The sequence below is a fragment of the Drosophila teissieri genome, chromosome 3L (assembly GCF_016746235.2).
Source record: "Drosophila teissieri strain GT53w chromosome 3L, Prin_Dtei_1.1, whole genome shotgun sequence".
NCBI classification, from domain to species: Eukaryota; Metazoa; Arthropoda; class Insecta; order Diptera; family Drosophilidae; genus Drosophila; species Drosophila teissieri.
Genome location: NC_053031.1, coordinates 5,055,249 through 5,077,722, shown reverse-complemented (window position 1 = coordinate 5,077,722; position 22,474 = coordinate 5,055,249). Strand labels below are relative to the sequence as shown.

At 44.2% G+C, this 22,474-nt stretch overlaps 3 protein-coding genes across 15 annotated transcripts in view; 2 read left to right on the top strand and 1 right to left on the bottom strand.

The window, feature by feature from the left end:
* Positions 1 to 10,195, top strand: part of LOC122618216 — an 84,516-nt gene extending 74,321 nt beyond the window's left edge. For 6 of the 10 annotated variants that reach the window (XM_043794476.1, XM_043794471.1, XM_043794468.1 and 3 more), the window contains 2 exons: positions 524 to 627; positions 7,040 to 10,195. In XM_043794476.1, the coding sequence (XP_043650411.1) occupies positions 524 to 627; positions 7,040 to 7,125 (190 nt within the window). In that variant the 3' untranslated portion in view covers positions 7,126 to 10,195. Of the gene's footprint in view, positions 1 to 523 lie in introns of all 10 variants that reach the window. The other 4 variants (XM_043794466.1, XM_043794465.1, XM_043794474.1 and 1 more) reach the window with 1 other exon arrangement.
* Positions 10,196 to 10,575: 380 nt separating this feature from the next.
* LOC122615834 (dnaJ protein homolog 1) lies at positions 10,576 to 12,792 on the bottom strand. 2 transcript variants are annotated; one of them, XM_043790978.1, is made up of 2 exons: positions 12,443 to 12,792; positions 10,576 to 12,204 (listed from the first exon to the last, which is right to left on the bottom strand). In XM_043790978.1, the coding sequence occupies exon 2, from the start codon at positions 12,196 to 12,198 to the stop codon at positions 11,143 to 11,145; it is 1,056 nt and encodes a 351-aa protein (XP_043646913.1). In that variant the 5' UTR covers positions 12,199 to 12,204; positions 12,443 to 12,792; the 3' UTR covers positions 10,576 to 11,142. The 2 variants fall into 2 exon arrangements, with proteins under 2 accessions (XP_043646913.1, XP_043646912.1); XM_043790977.1 differs by having other exon boundaries at positions 10,576 to 12,207; positions 12,443 to 12,782.
* Positions 12,793 to 13,481: 689 nt separating this feature from the next.
* On the top strand, positions 13,482 to 22,110 carry LOC122618181 (ubiquitin carboxyl-terminal hydrolase 47). Of its 3 annotated transcripts, XM_043794401.1 has the most exons (10): positions 13,482 to 13,735; positions 16,810 to 17,038; positions 17,103 to 18,754; positions 18,813 to 19,200; positions 19,260 to 20,177; positions 20,236 to 21,219; positions 21,285 to 21,411; positions 21,470 to 21,540; positions 21,600 to 21,733; positions 21,801 to 22,110. In XM_043794401.1, exons 2-10 carry the CDS (start codon positions 16,850 to 16,852, stop codon positions 22,009 to 22,011), a joined length of 4,674 nt encoding a protein of 1,557 aa, XP_043650336.1. In that variant the 5' UTR covers positions 13,482 to 13,735; positions 16,810 to 16,849; the 3' UTR covers positions 22,012 to 22,110. The 3 variants fall into 3 exon arrangements, with proteins under 3 accessions (XP_043650336.1, XP_043650338.1, XP_043650337.1); XM_043794403.1 differs by lacking the exons at positions 20,236 to 21,219; positions 21,285 to 21,411; positions 21,470 to 21,540; positions 21,600 to 21,733; positions 21,801 to 22,110 and having other exon boundaries at positions 19,260 to 19,840; positions 19,906 to 20,114; XM_043794402.1 differs by lacking the exons at positions 20,236 to 21,219; positions 21,285 to 21,411; positions 21,470 to 21,540; positions 21,600 to 21,733; positions 21,801 to 22,110 and having other exon boundaries at positions 19,260 to 19,840; positions 19,903 to 20,114.
* Positions 22,111 to 22,474: the final 364 nt, after the last annotated feature.

Genomic DNA, 22,474 nt, shown 5'->3' with positions numbered 1-22,474 from the left:
ATCTGGATTATTTATTATTTAATTTCTAATCCGATGCATTACTTTTATAATTAACATGCAAACATTAATCAATTTAAATACTTTTAATGTAATTATGCCATTTTCAAATCTGCTTTTCTTGTTTAATTTAATTGAATATTAAGAGTTTCTATTTAGTTATTGTTTGCATTACTTTTATAATTAACATGCAAACATTAATCAATTTAAATACTTTTAATGTAATTTTGCCATTTCCAAATCTGCTCTTCTTGTTTAATTCAATTTAATATTAAGGGTTTTAGTTTAGTTATTGTTTGGCAGTGAAAAGGTATTTAAATTCGAGCGATGAATGGGTTTTCAATGAAATTTGTTTGTATTGAGAACCAAAACTTCATATATTGCGTTCAATCCAGTCAGTCTGAGAACATCCACCCACAGTTATAGTGCCTCGCAGTAAGCTCGACTATTGCTTGACCCTGTGAACTTATCCCTTTCTCTTACTGCTCGACCCGCATCGCGACCCACGAAACGTGAAATCCTGCAGCACCACATCGACGCTCTCGGTGGGCAGCACCGGCAGCCAGGCGCGCCTCATTCAATCGTCGCATCCGCCGGCCAGTTACCAGCCGGTGCTGATGAAGGACCTAGGTAAGCCCAGCCCGGATGAATCGGAGCTCGAGTCGGAGTCGGAGGTGCATGCCGCCCAGGTGGCGGCCTCCTTTAACTTAAGTCTAGGTAGTAGTGGTAGCTTATTCGTCTCCGATGCCCGAGATAATCAGACCCAGTCACGCACCCAATCCCAATCCCAAATCCACTCCCTGCATCCCTCACCTCGCCAGTCGCCGCGTCAATCGCCGCGACAGTCCCCCAAGCAGGATATCGAGGTGATTGAGATCTTCGAGAGCGAGGCGGAACGACTGGCCGCCTCCCAGCAGGTGGCCGTCGTCCACCAGCATCCGGCGGACCAGGCCAGGGAATCCGGGCATAAACAGCGACGTGACCGAGACCGAGACCGTGACCGTAACCCAACCGAGACGGACGCCTCCGCCCGGTTCATGGACAAGCATTTGAGTGACCTCGAGCAGGAGAACCTGGCCGATGGCACCTGCGACATTGTCGCCTACATGGAGAGTCTGCGCGAGAAGGCCTTCGATCCGCAGGACCTGGCCGAGGATGCTGGCGATCAGCAGCAGAATGACTCCAGCCTCTCGCCGGAGCCACAAACCATTGTGGAGAATACACAGCAGACCGTCGTGGTGGACATTGAGTCGCCATCCCGGCCAGCCACTGAATCAGATAGCACTGGCAACACCACCGGGCCGTCGGAAAGATCGGGCGATGAAACGGAGGAGGATGCCACCACCAGTTCGCTGGCCTCGCATATCGTGGTGATTGACAAGAAGGTGGACAAGATCTTCAAGGCCAAGTCTCCAGAGCGTCCAGCTTCCACCAAAGTCAAAGGTGGCCGAAGGCAGATATATATATCGCCAGATCGCTGCAAGTCCCAGGGTAGCTCCCCTGTGAGGATCATCAAGATTAAGTCACCGCGCACCAGCTTGAGTGACCAGGGCAAGCGGTTGAGTGTGTCCTCCTCCAGGGACAACTCACAGGATCGCCTGTCGGGCGGCCGCAGGACACCGAGTCCTCGCCGCTCCTCCGAAGGCGGTGGCATACTGAAGCACACCACAGGCCCTGCTCCTGGCATCCTGAAGCCACCTTCCAGCCCAGCCAAGTCCAAGAGTCCGGACAGGAGTTGCCTCAAAAAGGGCGGACCATCGCACGTTTGCAGCGTGGAAACACTATCGCCCAGGGTTTCGCCCAGAGGCAGCATGGATCACCTGTCCCCCGATCGGGCAATGACCGGCAGTTCCTGTCTGCGCCACTCGCCGCGCAGCAGCTTCGATAGCCACGGTGAGTCGGATCACAACTTGGATGTGCCGCACGGCAGTCGCAAGAGGAGCATGTCTGCCCACGGCAGCTTTGAGACGGGCACGCGGCCAAGGGCCCAGGAAACCTATCAGTACTATCCGGTGTACGACAACCAGACGTGCAGTGATCACTATGTGGCTGCCGCTCCAACTGGGCGCTATGGTGGGGGCACAAGCAGCAGGAGCAGGCTGAGCAAATCCCTGGAGCGCTCCACTTCCAGGGATAGCACCACCACCAGTAGCTCCTACGGCCACAGGGCGTATGGGGTCTCCCCCGACCGCAACTACGTGGTCTTCAGTTCCGGGCCATTGCGATCGCAGTCCGCTGAGAATACCTTCTCCTCGCAACCCATATACGATCCCTTGCCGCGTCATCCACCACAGCCACTGCATCAGCCGCCGATGCACCACCAACAGCAGCAGCAACAGCAGCAACATCAGCAATATATGAGCTATGCCCCGGAGATGGGCGGATACACTGGCTGTCAGCACGATCCGCAGGGTGGCTACCAGCTCAGCTCCTCGGCCCCGGAGTACACCACATGCATCGACTGTCTGTACCAGAAGAGACCCTCCTAGCATAAGTCCCGCGTGCGGCAGAGTCGCACGCGGAAGAAGACGCCACGCGGAATGGTGGTGGTCAGTGCGCAGCCGACGGCCACCGGGGGAATAGGATTCGTGCCCGAGATGGGCTGCGCCGAGGCACCCGGCGGTTGTGTGGACTGTCACGACTACTTCGAGATTCATGTGTAATGGAACTCCGCCACGAAGGCACTTCCACTCAAGGACCTCCACTGAAAGACCTCCACTATTTTGAAACCAAAGATAACAGACGAACAACCCGAAATGCCTCAACAAACTAATTTTAACCGAACTCAGCTCACAAATACGTAAACTCACAATGCTAACTATAAACGAAAGTAATCAAAACCGAACACGAACTTCCAACACAAGGGATTGAAATCAAAAAGACCTAGCCTACAAAATATACAATCTACTTACTAGAAAACCACATGCATAAGTAATGGAAAGAAAGGCACTCTTAAAAACTAGTTGAAATAGCTCAAACGTTACCAAACCCCAAACAAAATCCCCATATTCCTCGTATTTGTTGTGTAAGTGTTAGCCATAAGTCACCGAACCTGAGCGTAGCTAGCTCTTTTAGCGCAGCAGCATACATACATATGTAGTTCGGTAGTTCATACCGAAAACTAATCAAAGGATAAAACGGTGGGTAACTAATCCTGGTTGGCGAAAGGTTGCACAATGGGTATGTGCCACCGTTTTGCAGTTAATTATTTAAGTTGCAGCCGAGTTGGGCGCGAACACTTCGCCGTGATTTACACACTCACCCGCATTCGCTCACACCCATAACCACACCCACACACATTAACGAACAAAATGGCGGAAGTTCCGCTCGCCTCGGGTGGCAAGTAGAAATATTACGTATACGCCGCGTTGCACACACAATACTCAAGTGCCGTAATTACGAGGGCAAACAACAGAAAAGAGCAGTAGTAGCTAGAGCTAAAGCAGCAAAAGCAGAAGCAGCAACAGCAGCAGCAGCAGCAGCAGCTAAAACTAAAGTTGAAATTCATACTCGCACTCAAGTAAACTATGTACTAAGAGACAGGCAGACAAACAAATGGCAAACTCAACTTGAAACACATATAGATGGGTAAAATAAGACAGCCAGGAGCAGATATAAAACGAAGAGACACCGAGCAGAGCTAAAAAGTTCGGAAAAAGTCGCCAGCTAACTAACTATTAGCTGTGGGAGGAAAAGCGGAAAAGCGGAAAAGGCGGAAATGCGGAATAGTCAGGGGTGGAAACTGTAAATGAAACCGTAAATGAAATCAAAAATTTTTAATTACCCATCTGGCGACATGGATCTACTGCTACTGAGCTGGGCTTTCGGGTTCGAATGCCAACATATTCCAGGGGTTAACATAAAATATACCTAACAAGAGTTTACCTATCGATATATGGGGATTATTTACATAAAGGACAAAAAGGACAACTAGCAAAAAACTAAATCAAACATTAGTTAGTTAGAAAATTTTGCCAACTTGCACGTTTGTGCTATTCGGGCATCGATGTGTGTGTGTGTGTACCAATAATGTTGTGACAAATAATTTGCATATATGCATATGGTTTTTATATGATTTTTATAGGTTTTTTATAGATATAAACAAATATACATGCATATACAAGTCGACGGGCAAATCAAATGAAGCATTTTCCGCATGGGTTTTCCACCATTTCCGTTTCACATTCCAATTAAATCAGCAAATTAAAAACATACAATAAAATGGAAACGAATCAAAATGTGGATGTATTCTGAGAATGATAATCGTAAGTCGTACCTCAATGTTCTGTAATGGGTAATCATATTATATATACATATATATGTACACTTAGGTAGCTCTGGAAAAAACGCGTATATATATACATATATATATCCTCCCTTTTCGAGGCGCGGGTCGGGAATTCCCATTCGATTCTGCGATCCAAGCCGCACTCAACTCTCGACTAAATATATAGAAAACGGTTAAGGTCAAACAAATTTCAGGTTGTTGTAACGAGAATTCAAAGCAGTATAGAAAAAAGCGAACGATGAAGGAGCATAGTCAGAATAAATATGTTTAAGCTTCAAGAACATTTACAGTTTACAGTTTACACTGGGCTTCGCAGCAGCAAAATCAAAACAAGAAATGATAACAAATATTCTCAAAAATCAAAATATACATCGTAAATACGGCATATATATACATACATATACAGCAGCATATACAGCATAAATGTTCAACGAAACTAAAAATTGGAGCTAGCGAAATCCAAAAAAATATACGAATATAAATGCAAACTAAATAAAGATAAGCGGAGGCCGCAAACAGCGAACATTGAAGTGCAGCAGTAAAGCTAAAACAAACATCAAATTTAACCAATAATCCTTGTGTGTGTGCACAACCCGCACACGGCCAAACACTGAAATCCACTAAACAAATAATCGAAAAATCAACACACTAAATGCCAACTTCAAAATCAAATTCGTAAAAACTAAACTAAAGCGAGCCCGTTACGTACATATGTAACTATTAATGGGAGTTCCAAACTTAATGCAACTAACTAAAACTAAACTAACTAAAGCAATCGAAACGCAATTAACGAACTGGCCCCATGAGTTTAAAGTAAATACAATAAATACATAAAATACGCCAAAGTAAATAAATGTAAAAGGACAGCGACAAGTAGAGGACACCCATATACTCGTATGTAGTTAATGCACCGATTTCCTGGCCCATCCAAAAAACAAAAACCCCTCTCGAATCGAATCGAAAGACATACCCTCGATTAGTTATGCATTTAAATTTGTTTAGTAGTTGCTTAGCAGGTAAGTGCGACATTAATTTGTAATTAGGCAAACGAACGATGAGTACTTGAATTGAATTAGTAATTAAACAATTTAACGGGTGATATTTCATTTTGTCTACACACAATTATCTCAAAGATAACTAAAATCCCTAAAAACACATGAACAATTGACTCGAATAATGTTGAACTCAGTTAGAAATATACACTTAGTCGTAACTCTTAAGTCGGATATGGAGATGGAGTTGGAGTTATCTTAGGCATGTTAAGTTAATAGGTATTATTACCCGCCCATTCGATGCATTTGTGTGTATCTCTTCATAGCGTATCTGTGTATCTGTTGTGTCTGTTACAAACACTTGATATTATTAGTTGGCATCGCTTGATTAACAAACAACTAACCGAAACAACCGAAATTCGATTCAAAATCAATGAACTTTGCAAGTTTTCCCCCTCAATTTGAACGTTTTGCATTTTCTCTATCAATATCACGACTAAATGACAAAGTGTGCCGAAGATCTAAAGCAAAATCTTGTACTGCTGAATGCCATGCCAACCGAAAGAGAGCAATGCTAATGCCAAGTCCATTATAATCGATCTATATATATATATATATTTATCTAACTATATATGTCTTATGGTTACACACACCAGCCCCACCAACTCAACTCAACTCAATTCAACTCCTCACCACACCCCGAAATCCAGAATCCAGTATTCAGATTTTATTCAGAATTTATTCGGCATTTTTTCACACATTGAAACGCAATTATTTTCCAGAAATTTAATTTTCTGTTTTCCATACAACTTTTTGTGTGCCAAAGCGAAATAAATTCAAATTGAATTAAATTTTATGAAACTTTCATCTATGCACAACTTTTTCCATCATTTTTGAATCACGCTCTTGACTTTTGCATCTGGAAAACTAATTTTCAAATAAGCAAGTGGGTTAACTGAAATGCGAAACTATTTCAATTTCACCACTAACTGTACCATATTTTTCCAAATTATAAACACCCCATTTTCCATCCCATAAATATGTACATCAATTTCTCTCAATCACTTTGCAAAATTAAATTGGAGCCCTTTAATAAAGACACACACGAGAAACAGAAGAGGCAGAACGGAAAATGTTGGCATAAAATGCAAAACTTTTGATCGGAAATTCGAAAAATTGCCCAGACTTAAACTTAAGCTCTTAACAAAAGCTAAACTATCTGCAAACGAGAAAATGAACCAAGCGATGTCAACATTTTAGCCAACACAACTCTCTCTCTACTCAAAGTCCCCCAATCGCAAATATTAGTTGTTGAACTAGCTGTTAATCACCCCCACTTCCACTCCCACCACCCAGCCCCAAGCCCCACCCAAAACTATATCAAGTAGAGAAAGAACCCGCTTGAAGTAGTGCTCATTACATTAAACAATAATTAGTTTTGCTTATATTTTTTAACCGAAAAATTTATACATTTTGCTTGCATGCTTCTTAACTAAACGAATCCGAATTGGCCACAAATTACTTATTCAAATCTGTTCGACACAATTGTATATAACCAAATGGAGGTGCTACCCTCCGCCCACTTGCTCTTTCTAACTCTTTCGATCTCTAAATCTATATTTTCTATCTGACAAAAAAAAAAAATACAAAAAGAAAAAACCAAAACTACAAATTAAGTTTTGCAAACCAAAAAAGAAAATATTTCATAATTTTTCATATATGGTTTCCATTGTATCTTTTCTTTTCTTTCATTTAATTGTAGGGTCCCCGGTGTGGAAACCACGAGACATGATAAATTTAGGCACAGATCCACAGTCAACAACCCGCAAAGACGATGTGAAAAATTAAATCAGAAAAAGCAAAGCAAAACATTTAGTATCAAGCTAAGCAAGCATAAGAACTCTTAATCCACAACTTCAAATCCTCTGTTCGATTTCTCAATTTTACCTAATCAAGTGTAAGGCAACGGCAACAGAAACAGCTAAAAGCAAAGCAAAAGCAGAAAGCAAACAGCAGAAAGCAAAAGCAGAAAGCAAACAGCAGAAAGCAAAAGCAGAAGCAACAGTTCAAAGTTCAAAGCAGGCGAGCAGGCGAACCCAAAAGCATTTTTCAAGCTCAACGCTCAACGATATGAAGATGCATTGAATCACCGGCCATCATCGGTGGGTGAATGGATGTGGTTGGCTTTTGAAGAATGCTTGGCTTCGGTTTGTTTCCGCTCTTTTTAAATGGATAAAACATCGAAGAGTTTTTGTCATTTTTTACGTTTGCGATTTTAAACGGGAAAAGCACCACGAAAAGGATGCCACAGATCCTTTTTAGAAAGAAAAATTAAGAAAACAAAAGAAAACCAAACCAAACCATAAAACATAAAGCATAAAAAATGAAAACCAAAAGAGAAGACTTTGATTTATAATGATTGTATTTAAAGTGCAAAACATATAATAAAAGCATTATTAAAGCGAAGGATTTTGAGCAGATTTAATATGAACTAAGTGAAAAGATTTAACAAGATTAAGAAATACGAGAACAAATTCAAATGCATTTGTCGCTGAAAAGACTTGAAAGTAAATTTCGATTTAAATACATACATTTATTGAGGACAAGACGAAGACGCAGCTGTCAATGCGACGAGGAGGGAAACCCGTAAACAAATTGCAACCATAGTATTTAGGCTTAGAGAATTTAAATTATAAAAGGAAAACAAAAAACAAACGAAGACCCCAGAGAATTGCAACAAAAAAATAAAAGAAAACTAAACAAAAGTCAAATGCAAAGTAAGAAAAAACCAAAAAGGTTGAATGAAAAACATTTTAGCCAATTAAGCCACACACAAACTGAAGGAAATCAACACACTCGTAATCGTAATGAGAAAACTAAAAAGAAAACAGCAATGAAAATGTTTAGTTCGTAGGAAGTACACTGAAAAAATACATAAAGATACCATACAAAATCCACATACACATTAAAGAAAAATAGCAAAAATTTAGTCAAAATGTTAAATGGTAAACTAAAAGAAAACGAAAACGAAATAATAATGAAGCAAACGATTCCATGCTATTAAATTGGGCTCCGAGCCTCCACAAAAAAACCAATCAGCAAATACAAGCAAACAAAAAAATTAACTCAAAGCAAAGCAAACTCAAACTCAACACGTTAAAGCGGGCAAACATTAAATTAAATTATAAAACTATGCAAAAAAAAACAAACTAAATGAAAGTACATAAGCATAAAAAAGCAACACAAACCAAAAAAAAAAAGACAACACCTTCTAGCAGAATTACAATAATAATTAAGAACTTCACTTTGAACACTTTAAGAATCGAGAAACGATGACAACAGAATTATAGTTAAACAAAGGAAGCCTATCCCCATGCCCAGAATCCCATAGACAAAGGCACAATTTTTGAGAACTCAATTAAAGAATTTCGAGAATTTTTGATTTCCCTACGTCTCCAATACCCTATGGTTTTCAATTTTTGTAGGACGAATTTTTAGCAAGATGAAAAAAATATATAGTCGAATACAATGAAAATTCTACCAGATGAGAAATAATAATTAATTGGTTGTGAATGCAGCTTGGATGTTAATTCGATTCAGGAACAATGAAATCCCCAATTGCTGAACGTTTGTTTATTCTTCTGGCCGCACACTGTTCGTGCGAGTGGCGATTGTCTTTTTTTTCAGTGTACTTGCAGGCATTGCTCACACACATTCATTTTGTACCCCCCCAAAAAAAAAAACCTCATAAACTCATTGAACCATATAGCAACAAATCGAAACATAATCAAAACATTTTTTAGGTTTCCAATCAAATTGAATTAAATATACAAAAAAAAAAGTAAACTTGAATTAAACGATGAGAAATACTAAGAAAAACGTAATAATTGAAACTACAGACCATAGACAGCTACATGTATATGATGTGGAGTAAATAGAAATTCTAAATGTATACAACAGTCTAATGATAGATCTTCATCTCATCGTCCGTCGATGAGAAAGATGAAAGCTAATCAAACACGGGACAAAACAAGGAGAAATTTACCAAATACCAAATCACAACATTTTAACATAATTTTTACAGTTTGTATAAGTTTGACAGACAGAGGCAACGTACATAAATAATAATTAATAATAAAAAGAAAAAACCAAAACTCAACCGGAGACGGTGCAGTCAGTTGGAAGACTTTAGCGAAATGAAATAGTTAAATTATGAAACTCATTTGATGGCGAATGAAGGTGGCGTGAAACTTTTTGTACGCATTTGACTATTTTTAAAGCATTTTTATTAAATATATATACATAGTCACTATTATACGAATGTTTGAGAGCCAAACAATGTACTCATTTAATTAAGTTCACGTGCACACAACGCACTGGAATCTCTTTTAACAAATTGTTATCGGATATTTGATTTGTTTGAGCGTATTGTTAGTTATATGTATCACTTATCACACTTTCCTTTCGACAAGCGAACGAGGCAGCAGGAAAAACGAGGGTAACAATTGCATATTAAATACAATTTATAAGTCAGCCACACACGAAAACCAAATTCGATACACAAATCAATAGCAAAATGCAGCAGCATTCGAAACAAATGTAGCCATTTACGAATGGACAACAGCAGAAACCAACATTAAAATTCAATTTTTATTGTAAACCTAATTAGCAGCTGCAACAAGAACAACAAAAATATATAACAACAGAAACGAACATGCAATGGATGTTAATACTTTTTGAGAACGAGAAAAATAAAACAAAATATGCAACAGTAAAGAAAAAGAAATACACAATGATTATACAATTGCAAATGCAACTTAACACTCAACATAAGGATAGTGAAAATGTGTGACAAATGATTAAATTACGAAATCCTTTTGAAGTGAAAACAAATGAAAATAAAATGTGAAATTTAAAATGAAACCAACATGGATGGAATGGCTTTTTATTGTGTTTCTTCTGGGCATTTCAGGTTTACAACGAGGATCTTCAATTGGTTAAATTTTTAACTGGGATTTAATTTTTAAATTCATCTTTCCTTCTCGACGTTTGAAAAAACGTTAGCAGTGCTGCCAGATGGTTTTTAAAATGTAAAATTGGATATATACACGCCAGGTGGCGTGTTTCTCACTGCAAGTTGCCACATAAGGATACTTTAAAATTGTTTGGCGCGCATAACTAGCAAGTTATTCGAAAATAGAAAAAGTTGTTTTGGTTTTGGATGCACCTCCGCCACGTGCCACGTGAAATGTAGCACATAATTGTTGCAACCCACTCACGCAGAAGCGACACTTGATGTTTGTATAAATAATTTTATTGTTAAACATAATGAAATTGGTACTAAAACGTACTATGTTCTACGGCGTACAAATCTAAAGTGTTCTTTTCTAACTGATTTAACCTCCCCGTGTTGGAATGCCGAAGATGTGCTTTGCTTCAAAAATCGTGAGTTACTTTCAATTTATAATACCTCTTTTATTTCATAGTGTGTTTTGGGATAAATAAATATAAGATGTTAATTTACCGAGCCATGCGGCGGTAAACAAAACAAGTTATGGAATTGGTGTGTACTAGGGTAATAGGGTAAAATAGCTAATAGTCGATCAGTCTCCAACACAAAACGGGCTACCTGCTGTGTGTGTTCTCTTCCCTAATCTTATCTAGCGCTTGCTTCCTCGGCCAATATCTACAGCTGTTCGCTTGGCACACTCACTAGCTTCGGGCTACAATTGGTTAGGCTTAGGTGTCTTACGAGTACGTACGATAAACTAAATATAGGCCTTAACTAAAGTGATAACAATTATGTGTTGTGTGTGTATGTGTGTTGTGTGTGTCTGTGAGGCTGGCACAGCCACCCACATTCGCCTAGTTGGGCAGCAGCTCGGCCAGCTGATTCTGCAGACTGGGCGCCAGTGTGTCGGGGAACTTGATGTCGAAGGACACGATCAGATCGCCGCGTCTCGAGGGCTCCTTGGGCACGGGCAGACCTAGTCCGCTGATCCTACGCGTGGTGGTGGGCTTGATGATCTCATGGTTTGGGTTCACCTGTATCCTACTGCCCTGCAGCGTGGGCACACTAACCAGTGCGCCACATAAGGCCTGCTTCAGACTGACCTGGGCTGTGTACTTGAGATCGATGCCCTCGCGTTTGAACAGCGAATGCGGTTTGTCGCGTATGATGAAGACGATGTCAGCTGGTATCTTGTTCGGCGCCGAATCGCCCTCCTGGGGGAAGGTAATCTTGGTACCGGCCTTCCAGCCCGGTTTCACTGTGATGCTCAGCACCTTCTCCTCCTTGTACGGCCCACTGTTTCCGCTGGCCATGCGTGAGATTTTCATCTTCTTGGTGCATCCCTTGTCCACTTCCTCCAGCGACACGTACAGATCATGCTCGATGGGCGGATCCTGTTGCTGCTGTCGCTTGCGACTGGGTGCCTGGGCATTGAATGACTGCGACCGGAAGGCTCCAGCCATAGGATTGCCGGGGAAACCGCCAAACATATCGTCGCCGCCAATGTTCATGAAGATCTCGTTGGTATTGCCGCCCTGGCCGCCGGCAAACATGTTATCACTGCCGCCAAAGAAGACGCCAAACGGATCCGACGATCCAAAGAACTGCGCAAAAGTGGCCCTCGGATCGCCGTGGAACTGATAGGTGTATGCTCCCGGCTGGCCGCTGCCATCTGTTCCCGGCTGTCCACCCTTCAGTCCCTCCTCACCGAACTTGTCGAAGATGTCGCGTTTCTTTTTGTCCGATAGCACTTCGTACGCCTCGGCGATCTCCTTGAAGCGCTCCTCCGCCTGCGGGCTCTTGTTCTTGTCGGGATGGTATTTGAGGGCTAGTTTGCGGTAGGCCTTCTTGATCTCATCGTCGCTGGCCTTGCGGTCGATGCCCAGAATCTTGTAGAAGTCTTTGCCCATTTCTCACTGCTGAAATTGTAGGGAAAACACGAACGCCTTAGATTAGAATGAAAACTGATTGCCTGCTTGTTGTGCTTGCTTTGGGGCGATGGAAAGTGCTAGAAGCACAGCAGTTGTGCAACTGCCGTGTTGTCATGCGAGTGACGTAGTCAGCACCACCGAGTGCTCCGTGTGCTCAATGTGTAGAGGGCAGATCATTATTAGTGATGCGCCCACATGTGGCAATATGCCCATGTAAACTCACCTCAAAGCTGTGCGAGTGTCGTTGGAATCCTTAAAAGTCCAAAAATCCAAATGGAAATGTGCAAAATGCAATGGCAAAGTGCAGCAAGTTGGTTGTTGTTCACTGTGTATATGCACACTATTTATATTTTCACGGGGCAATGTTCTTGAAATATTTATAAGGTTCTTCTCTTTCTCGCAATTGATTCGATTGTTCTTTTCGCTTTTTCTTTATCCCACCGAATGTGGCTTGCGCACTGAAAACACACCCTACTTTCCTCTCCGCGTTCCTTTCTCTTCAAAATTTTGTTTGATAATGAGCGGCATTCGCGCGTCAACCTCGTTTTATAGGTTTTCCCTCGTCTCCGTCGAAGTTTCTGGATGCTTCTCGTCTTTTAGGGTTGTATCTCGAAAACGTTTGAGTGCGAATGGCAACAAAAGCGTGACTGGAGAGACAAAATATTTCAAAATCACACATATCGCATAAAACTATCGGTTCTGGAATGATTCCGAAAAATCCGCGAAGGTTTAGTTATAGATCAACCTAAATTTGGCGAACTATTTTTGGGCCAAAAATTAAGGCGTGTACGTTACTATGAATTTTGAAAGTCTGAGATTTACAGATCTTTACAATTGTTTTGAAACAAACAACAAAATTTATTTTATAGAAATTTCAAAAAAATAACCTGTTGACGAGGTAAAGAAACCTAATAAAACGAGGTAAAAATATTAGTAAATTTTGAGAAAATAACTTAACAATCGGTAAAATATTAGGAAAATTTAATGAGCCTTTTAAAATAATTAGTTTTAGATAATATAATATAAAAAACATTCGAATAAATCTACTATTTTATAAGTTTACATAATTAAAAATATTTGTAATGTGAATTTTAAATGTCTTTTTAAATGTTTGTGTAATACTCAGATTAACTTAAAAGTAATTAAAAAAATTAACTGAAAATTAAAATAAAGAAATATTTTAAACGCCGCCAGTGTGACCCTAAAAGGTAGACAGCCAATTCAGCAGCTTAAAGGCGTTTGGTATTTCGCAGTCAGCGGCTGGCAGTCACACCGGAACGAGCAAGTCTGGCAAAACAGCCGAACGGAACAACAAAAAACATTTGTAAAAATGACCCGTCGAGGCTCGTTCTAAGCGGATTCACAGCGCATTTCGAGCGTAGTCAGGACGCAGGAGCAGCCAAGCAGGCCGGGATTAGGACCGGGAGGAGCAGGATCATCGGGCGAACAGAGCCGCAACCCACACTCACACACACACGCAACCGTATACCGCAGTATTTTCACACACACACTTGAGGTGAGTGATGGAGGTACAAACACACACACACACACACACATACACACGCGCATACAGAGAGAAGAAAACAAGGCGCCCCTCGAATTTTTGCGACATATGGACGCGCCTCGCTAAGGACTAATTTGCCAGCGCGAAGGACAGCCATTTGGGTGCCACTTTTTGGGGCAAACCCCAGCCGACATATGCGTGTCACGTTCCACATTGTCGAAGCCTTGACCGATCGCCCCGCCCACCGAACACCGCCCCCCGAATGGAAGTGTTGCGCAAACGAATGTGACCCTTCAACCCTGCCCCAATCCCAACCCCAACCCAAAGAATATCCTTTGGCATGGCGCCTGTTCAAAGGATGTGCCACTGCAGCAATGCAGCAGAAAGCAGCAACGACGGCAGACCCATAAAAATAGTCATTCATTCCCGCAAATAGAGAGCGCTGGCACAGCGAAGAGAGCACACGGCCGACATTAATAGCACTTTCGCTGTAAACCCACAACACATCGCCTATATTCATTGAGTAATCCGCCTGGGTTCGCGGGGCCTTAAAGTTCTCCCAGGGAGCACTACCCACCCACAGCTTTGTACGGCGATAATCGTTATCAGTTGCAGTTCGTGAGTGGTCATTGCTATTTCGCAAAAGCAAACTGCACACAGTTTAATTGTTATTGGACCCCTGATTGCACCCCAGTCAATTGCTAACATCTCTGTCTTTTATCCTGTTGAAAGCAATCGTAACTGGCACTCGCATTGTTTAGAACAAATCCTTGTATCCTCGTTAAGTTCTAGAGTCAGTGTATTTGTATACATATTTATATATTATCGCATCCCAAAGATATAGAGGCTATAGAAAAGTAATGTTTTCATATCGAAGTGTTAGCCAGATAAGTAAACTGCTTCGACCATGTCTCATTTGTATAGTGCATCCCGCTAAGAACGTAGCACGTACATAGCTAGCTCACTTCGCCAAAGATCGGGCGCCAGATCGGGTGGTATATATCTTCGGATCGCAATCGGGGGAATCGGCATCCCAATCGGTCAGTACACGCGTGAACTATGCCGTGCGTTGACGGTGCGGTCTTCTAGTTCGGAAAGATTTCGGCACACTCAGTTTAGACGGTAAAACTCACCCAAAAATCGTTGCATATAGACCACGGATATATACACACTTATTCACACAACATTGGAAGCTCCAATTAAAGTTGTACGACGCCTAAGAATAGAAAGCATTTCGTAATGGAGATTTTGTGCTCGATGCTTAATGCATTATATGATCGGGAATCCCACAATTTCCGGCACCCAGCAGTCATATCTTCTCAGTCATCTCATGGCTTTTGTAGATCACATAGATTTCGCAGTACCGAAATAGTTCAAAAATAGCACAAATATATGCGAGCATGACTGTGCTCCTCCGGCCCCTCCTCCGTCCCCACGTATATCGCCTATATGGCATAGATAACTCGCGATATCGGTTTCTGTAATACCCGACCAACACAAACATTGACCAAAAGATCATCATCGTCATCATGTAAATATTGAGTGTGGATGGGGTGATGGCGTGGGGCCCACAATGTGTGTTGAAAGTGCCTGACCATTCTGATGGATAGACACATTCTACGAGTCTGTGCGATTCAGAGATTCTCTGAATCTCGGAAAACCTTCGCATTCACAAATAGCCAGATATACGCGTATTCAAGACGCTCCCAAAGCTGTCTTATATCGTGCTCCTCCGCTCGCCTCCGTGTGCTTTTTTCCGACCGCATCGATGTGTCGCCGTCGCCGTCGTCTTTGCCTGTTTTTATTTTTAGCAGCACGGGTTTCTTATTTTGATTTCTGCTGGCCGACGTGTATTAGCATTTTTGGATCCCCATCTCACTCGCTCCCATGCCGGGCAATGCGGTTTGTGTTTGGACCATCCAACATGTGTTTGAACGGCAAACTGCAGCGCATTCACATCGCACATCGTGTATGTGCATCCTCCATTCGGCGGTGGAGACCCAAAATATCTTGGCTGCCTGTGGCTGTCTGTCTGTCTTGTGGTTATTTCGGTGCAGCGAATTGGAAAAACATTGCAAATACCGCGGCCCCAAATTGATTGCGACACTCAATTAAATGCTGAGCAATTCGAATCACTAAAAATTAATGCCCAAATAGACATTCGAAAATTATAAATTTAGAATAAACTGAATTTGCACTGACGCCTGGAAATTGTAGAGTAGATCAATCGGGTTTCGCTTAATATTCAGCATCTGCTTTCCTTAAATCTGTCGAGTTCTACAAAATATTTCTAGAATAATTCTCAGATTTTCGCTTATGTCCGATAAGTATTAATTTGTACATATGGATATGTCCACCGCCCACTTGCAATTTGCGCACTGCCCAATCGAAGGCGCCAGATATTCGTCCGTATAATGGCCACCACTTCCGTTACAGAGTCTTGCGGAGACCCACAAAGAAAGCCAGCAGAAACATGGAGCGATATTTGCAGTGAAATTTATGCATTCGGTACGCCCGATGGTGGCGGTGGTGATGATGATGATGATGACGATGGTAGCCAAGTGGAGGCAAATAATAATTCCCGTAACATCCTCCGGAGGCAACTGATGGTCGGTTGTTTACGAAATTCCGCTGCGCGTTAGTCACGACGTCGATTTCGGGGGGCAGTCGATGCTCGATTGGGTGTACGTGCTATATGTATATATCTACATATATAGATATATATATATATACGGCAACTGGTGCTGGCCCGTACAAATAAGGCGCGAAAAACAAACCCGGAGCACGTCAATATCTGTGGCCACAGGGAGGCGGGACGGACTCTTCTTGGTTTCTGCCGCTTTATTTGCGAATGGGGTCGAAAACAAGAAGATTTCGCAGTAATTCGGGGCTGGGCATCTCTTCCTTATTTACTCTGGGCCATGGCACGCCAAAAGAAGCTTTGTCATGGACAGCAACTTGGCCCCGCCGGAGACGTCAAAGGTGTCGTGTCACCTACTTTATTCTAAAATTGAGGAATAGAAAAGGAAAACTTCACACAAAATTCATGAGTAAATCTCAACGTTTCGCTTACAATCTATTTGCAGGGTTTTCTCCACCACCACTTGATTTATCCGCAGCCTGGACATGACGGACAAGGAGAGCGAGCAGTGCACCGTCTCGGTCTTTGACCAGACACCCGGCTCGGAGCAAAAGAAGATCAACGTAGTGGTCCGCTCCCACTTCACGGTGAACCGCGTGATTGACCTAATCGGCACCCAGTTCTCGTACGGAAAGTTCGAGCTGTTGCTGCAGCCACACGATAACAAGGATTTGGTAAATAAAAAAATGCTCATCTTACTATGTGAATGAATTCCTAATGAAATCCCCTCTACTTTAGGTAAATCTGAATGCCGTGAATTCCCAGCTGATGTACGAAGTGGATGGATTTGAGCCCCAGCTGAAGAATCACTTGATCCTGCTGCCCTCCGGCAGTTGGGATGGCGACGTGACCAAACGCTTTGAGTTACCCATTAAGAAAGTGGTAGTCAAAAAGGTTATAAAGTCAGACGGAGAGAAGGCCAAAAGTCCTGCGACTGGCGAGAAGAAGAAGCGCGTAGTTGGCGAGAAAACCAAAAAGAAGCCAGCATCGGGATCTTCCTCTCCAAGCAAGACAAAAACGACGAATGAGGACTCCTTGGCCAAGACCAGCATCAGCTCTGAATCAAGTCCCGAGAAGAGTTCCAAGATCAAGACCACTGACGAAAAGATCGCCGAGCCCGTGTTAGAACAAGCTCCCAAGGCTAGCCCTGAAGAAAGTCCCGAGCTATCTACGGAGAGAAGCTTAAAAATCACTTCTTCGGAGAGTCCTGTTGCCAAGAAGACGGCCAAGGTCACTTCTAAGCCGACCCTGGAGTTGCTGAGTCCAATCAAGCCGTCATCACCCATCAAAGAGCTTGACTGCGAACCAGTTGACACTCTGAGCAAGCAACAGCTCTCTGAGCAACTGCAGCTGTATCCACAAGGTAGAAACCTAATCTCACCAGTGGACGATGGTCCTTCCGATCTTTTTATCTCGGATGCCGAACAGTTGTCGGATGACGACCTGGCACTGGGCGCATCTGCTAGTCCGACAATGCTGGGACCTGGCTACGATTTTGGAGCTCCGACTGGCGACTCGGACGTCGAGGGTGTGACCGGAGTGGTAGACCCATCTACAATTGGAACCGACGATGGTACGTACCCGGCTCTGTCTAACTTCTATCGTCGAAAGTATGGAGGTGATGAGTTGCCAGCATGGCAGAGAGTCAACACAACTGCTGCGGACTTCGTGTCCTCGGCCACCACAGAAACTGAGACAGAGGCAAGGCAGCCAAGCGTCGGACCCAGGGGATATGTTGGGTTGGTCAACCAAGCCATGACCTGCTACCTAAACAGCTTGCTGCAGGCACTTTTTATGACACCCGAGTTCAGAAATGCTCTGTACCGCTGGGAATTCGATAATGACAACGAGGCCAAGAACATACCATACCAACTGCAAAAGCTCTTCCTTAACTTGCAGACCTCGCCCAAAGCGGCGGTAGAAACCACTGACCTGACCCGCAGCTTTGGGTGGGACTCGACGGAGGCCTGGCAGCAGCATGATATCCAGGAACTGTGCCGAGTTATGTTCGACGCTCTAGAGCACAAATTCAAGAACACTAAGCAGGCAAATCTCATCTCGAACCTGTACGAGGGCAAGATGAACGATTACGTGAAGTGCCTGGAGTGCAATACGGAGAAGACGCGCGAGGACACCTTCCTAGATATCCCGCTCCCTGTGCGGCCCTTTGGAAGCAGCTCCGCATACGGCAGTATCGAGGAAGCTCTGCGCGCCTTCGTTCAGCCGGAGACGCTCGATGGAAATAACCAGTATCTGTGCGAGAAGTGCAAAAAGAAATGCGACGCTCACAAGGGACTCCACTTTAAGTCCTTCCCCTACATCCTCACGCTGCACCTTAAACGCTTTGACTTTGACTACCAGACCATGCACCGCATCAAATTAAACGACAGGTAAGTCCTTTTGACATAATTCGCAATCATTTAATTCAATGCTCGCCCTCTATTTCAGAGTGACCTTCCCTCAGACGCTCAACCTGAACACGTTCATCAACCGGAGCGGAAACAGCGGTGAGCAAAACTCTCAGCTGAACGGCACCGTGGACGACTGCAGCACGGCGGACAGTGGATCCGCCATGGAGGACGATAACCTGAGCAGCGGCGTGGTGACCACTGCGAGCTCTAGTCAGCACGAGAACGATCTGAACGACGAGGATGAGGGCATCGACATGAGCAGCAGCACCAGCAAGAGCGCCAAGCAGGGATCCGGTCCGTATCTGTACGAACTGTTCGCCATCATGATCCATTCGGGCAGCGCTTCCGGTGGCCACTACTATGCTTATATTAAGGACTTCGACAACAACGAGTGGTTCTGTTTTAACGATCAGAACGTGACTAGTGTAGGTGTTTACGACACCTTCATGACTTGAAAAGATATTGACCGACTATCTATCTGCAGATCACCCAAGAGGACATCCAACGTTCGTTTGGCGGACCCAACGGCAGCTACTACTCCAGTGCCTACACCTCCAGCACCAACGCATACATGTTGATGTACCGGCAGGTGGACGCCAAAAGAAACGAGCAGGTCGCCAAGGTGGCCGACTTTCCTGAGCACATCAAAACGCTGCTGCCAAAGCTGCACTCGGAGGAGGAGACGCGCGGTACCCGCCTGGGCAGGCATATCACGGTTACGGACTTGGCTCTTCCGGATTTGTACAAGCCCCGCGTCTACTTTTATAATCCCTCCCTGAAGAAGATGAAGATTACCAGGGTGTACGTATCGCAGAGTTTCAACATCAACCTGGTTCTCATGTCAGCCTTTGAGATGTTGAATGTGGAGCAGTTCGCGCCGCTTTCTCGCTGTCGCTTGGTGGCCTACAACTCCTCAATGGACACGATTATCCAGTCCCTGGAGGGTTGCACAGATCCAGCTTTGACAGAACTGCGTGCGGCGCAGAACTACAGTCTCGACTTCCTGCTGGAGTACCGGGCCGAAGATCAAGAGTTTGAGGTTTACCCGCCGGACGGCCTTACGTGGTATGTTTTTAAGGTAGATCTATCGACCATGGCGATGGACGGTCCCTTCCTGGTTTACTCAGCAGCGCGGGAGCGGGAAGCCAGCGACGTCCTTCGCCGCTCCATCGCCCTCCGTTTGCACATTAGCGAGCAGCAGTTCCTACTCGCCACGGTGCGCGGCACGGTGCCGAAGGCATTCGTGGCCTACGATCCCCATCCGTCGCCCGAGGCCCTGCAGCACCTTCAGAACATGGCCAACACCCAGTTTAAGTCCATAACATACTTCTACTTGAACGTACCCAACACGGATGCCGCCACCCTTGAGATGCTCGGTGTGCCCAGCGTTGAGTCCATCGAGGTACGTTTTTAAAACTTGTGGGTTTATAACTAAGATTAATTTTTGTCTGTCCTTTCAGTCCGCCAGTGGAGGTGATGTTGTCGATGCTGCAATGATGAATGGCGTGGCACCTGGTCACGTGTCCTCCAGCAACGACTGCGATTGGAGGCGCTACAAGCGAGATCTCCTGGAACCCATGGCCCAACCCAGTCCCAGCCACGGCCACGAGTCAAACTCGGAGGACAGCAGTCTAAGTGACGGAGACCGAACTCTGGTGGAGACGGACAACATGGCACATCGCGGTGGAGGCGACAGCCAAATCAGTTCCACCAGTCATTCGCCTCAGCTGTCTAGTCCGGAGGACGAAGCAGCCTCCCACGATGCCATGATGCGGGTTCATGCCTATTGCAATGGAAACGGCAGTTATGCGGCGGCCGATGTGGTGGATCCCCTGCTCCTGCCCACCAGCACCAACCACTTCTTCTACGCTACAAAGGTCGAGTGTGTGGATGTGATCGGCACCGGTTCCAGTTCGGGTCACCAGTCCGACGAGGAGGCTCAGCTGCGTAAGCCCACGCGTGCCTATAAGCTGCTGGTGGGAACACACATGCGCATGGGCGCCTTTAAGAAACACATCGAGCAGCTGATCCAAGTGCCCACTACCTACTTTAAACTGCAGCGGAAGCATGATAACAATCTTTCCAACAACCAGAACAACTCGTTGGTCCATCTCATAGAAGGCGAAACACTGACGGTGGAGTTGGGTAAGACACTGGAGCCGGACGAGTTTAAGGCCAAGATTCACTTTCTGCGATTGGAGGACATTGACAATGAGACGTCAAAACTGCCATGTGTATGCGAGTGGGTGTCCAATACCAACACCACAGCGGAGCAGGCCAAGAAAGATCTGGTGGCCAAACTGCACCGCATGGATGCCAAGTACGCCACGCTTACTGTGCAAAACTGTCGCATCTGGCTGAAGGGCGGGCGTATTCCCATAAAGATTCTGTCCAACGACGAAACGCTCTACAGCGGGCTACTGGGCGCCACTATCGCAGCGGAGGTGGGTTACCTTGTCGTTGTGATGAAGAATAAACTTAACCTGAATTGTAATTTATACGATTTCAGTTCATTGTGCAAGAGTGCGAGGAGGGAGTGGACCCGCAGCCCAAGGACGATTCTCTGACTATATTTGTTAGGCGGTGGTGTCCAGCTAAACTGGAGTTTGGAAAGTTCCAAGAGATCACTTTGGACCGTAAGTATAAAATGTATATTGCTTTATAAGCAGTAAATTGAACTGGTATTTTTTGCAGAGGACAGTGAAATCAGACATTCATTATCACAGATCAGCAACATCACAATAGACAAACTGAGCTATATGAAGGTTCGTAATATTACGTTTTAACTTGAATTCGATCTAAAATACATTTGTCTTTTCTGCAGTTGAACAGCAACTTCCCCTGTACAAGCATATCAGCGTTAAGTGTTAACGAGTCCAGCAGTTGGTACTCCGTGCCCGCCACCCTGGACAAATATCCGCTTAACACCACACAGACGGGAAACATCTACCTGTACAAGTAAGCGTGGAGCACGTGGCAGTGGTTTTTTCAGTTCCTAAGACTAACAATTCAATGCCTTCAACAGAGATAGGACGGTACCTGCGCGAGAGCTGACGCTGGAGGAGCGACGCATGATGAACGCCAAGGAGAAGGCACGACTGGATCGGGTGGGTTGCGTGTCCACCACGCGATATTCGCAGCGTCGGGAACGTGCCCTGAAGATCTACCTGGACTCTCCGGAGAAGTCAAGCAACGTGACCGCCTCGGCACCGATGGATGTGCATGTCAATAATTAAGTCTGGCGAGTAGGAAACAGTCGCGATCATAAAAAAAGTACACCCAACCATGTATGTAAGCGACGTCAGACCATTAAATCCCAGATCCTGTTTTAATCAGCGGCCACATATCTTTGTCGTCTGCAAGTGCTGGTCGTGTTTTCTATACTTTACCCGCAGCAATTGCGTTTATTTGTTGTTCTTTATTTTGTTTGACGCAAGGGGAAAGCTCAGCGGGATGGGCAAAAGCGTACGGCATCGAATTGGTCTGGTTCTGGATCTGGACATGTTAGGAATGGATCTGGGATCGACAACTGGGGTAGCTAGCACAGCACTAAGTGACGTTTACCATAACGAAGTTATTCTTGCAACTTTCGTAATACAAGAGTTCAAAGATGAGACTGTAAAATTTAAAATAAACATGCAAGAAATCTAAATTACAAATTGTATAATGTGAATGTGAACATCAAAACTAAATTAAACG

Bases quoted from the DNA above. Each gene is read 5' to 3' on its own strand.
- LOC122615834 (XM_043790978.1), bottom strand. From the start codon at position 12,198: ATGGGCAAAGACTTCTACAAGATTCTGGGCATCGACCGCAAGGCCAGC.
- LOC122618181 (XM_043794401.1), top strand. From the start codon at position 16,850: ATGACGGACAAGGAGAGCGAGCAGTGCACCGTCTCGGTCTTTGACCAG. The intron at 17,039-17,102 runs GTAAATAAAAAA...CCTCTACTTTAG, and splicing joins CACACGATAACAAGGATTTG to GTAAATCTGAATGCCGTGAA. The intron at 21,412-21,469 runs GTAAGTATAAAA...TATTTTTTGCAG, and splicing joins CCAAGAGATCACTTTGGACC to AGGACAGTGAAATCAGACAT.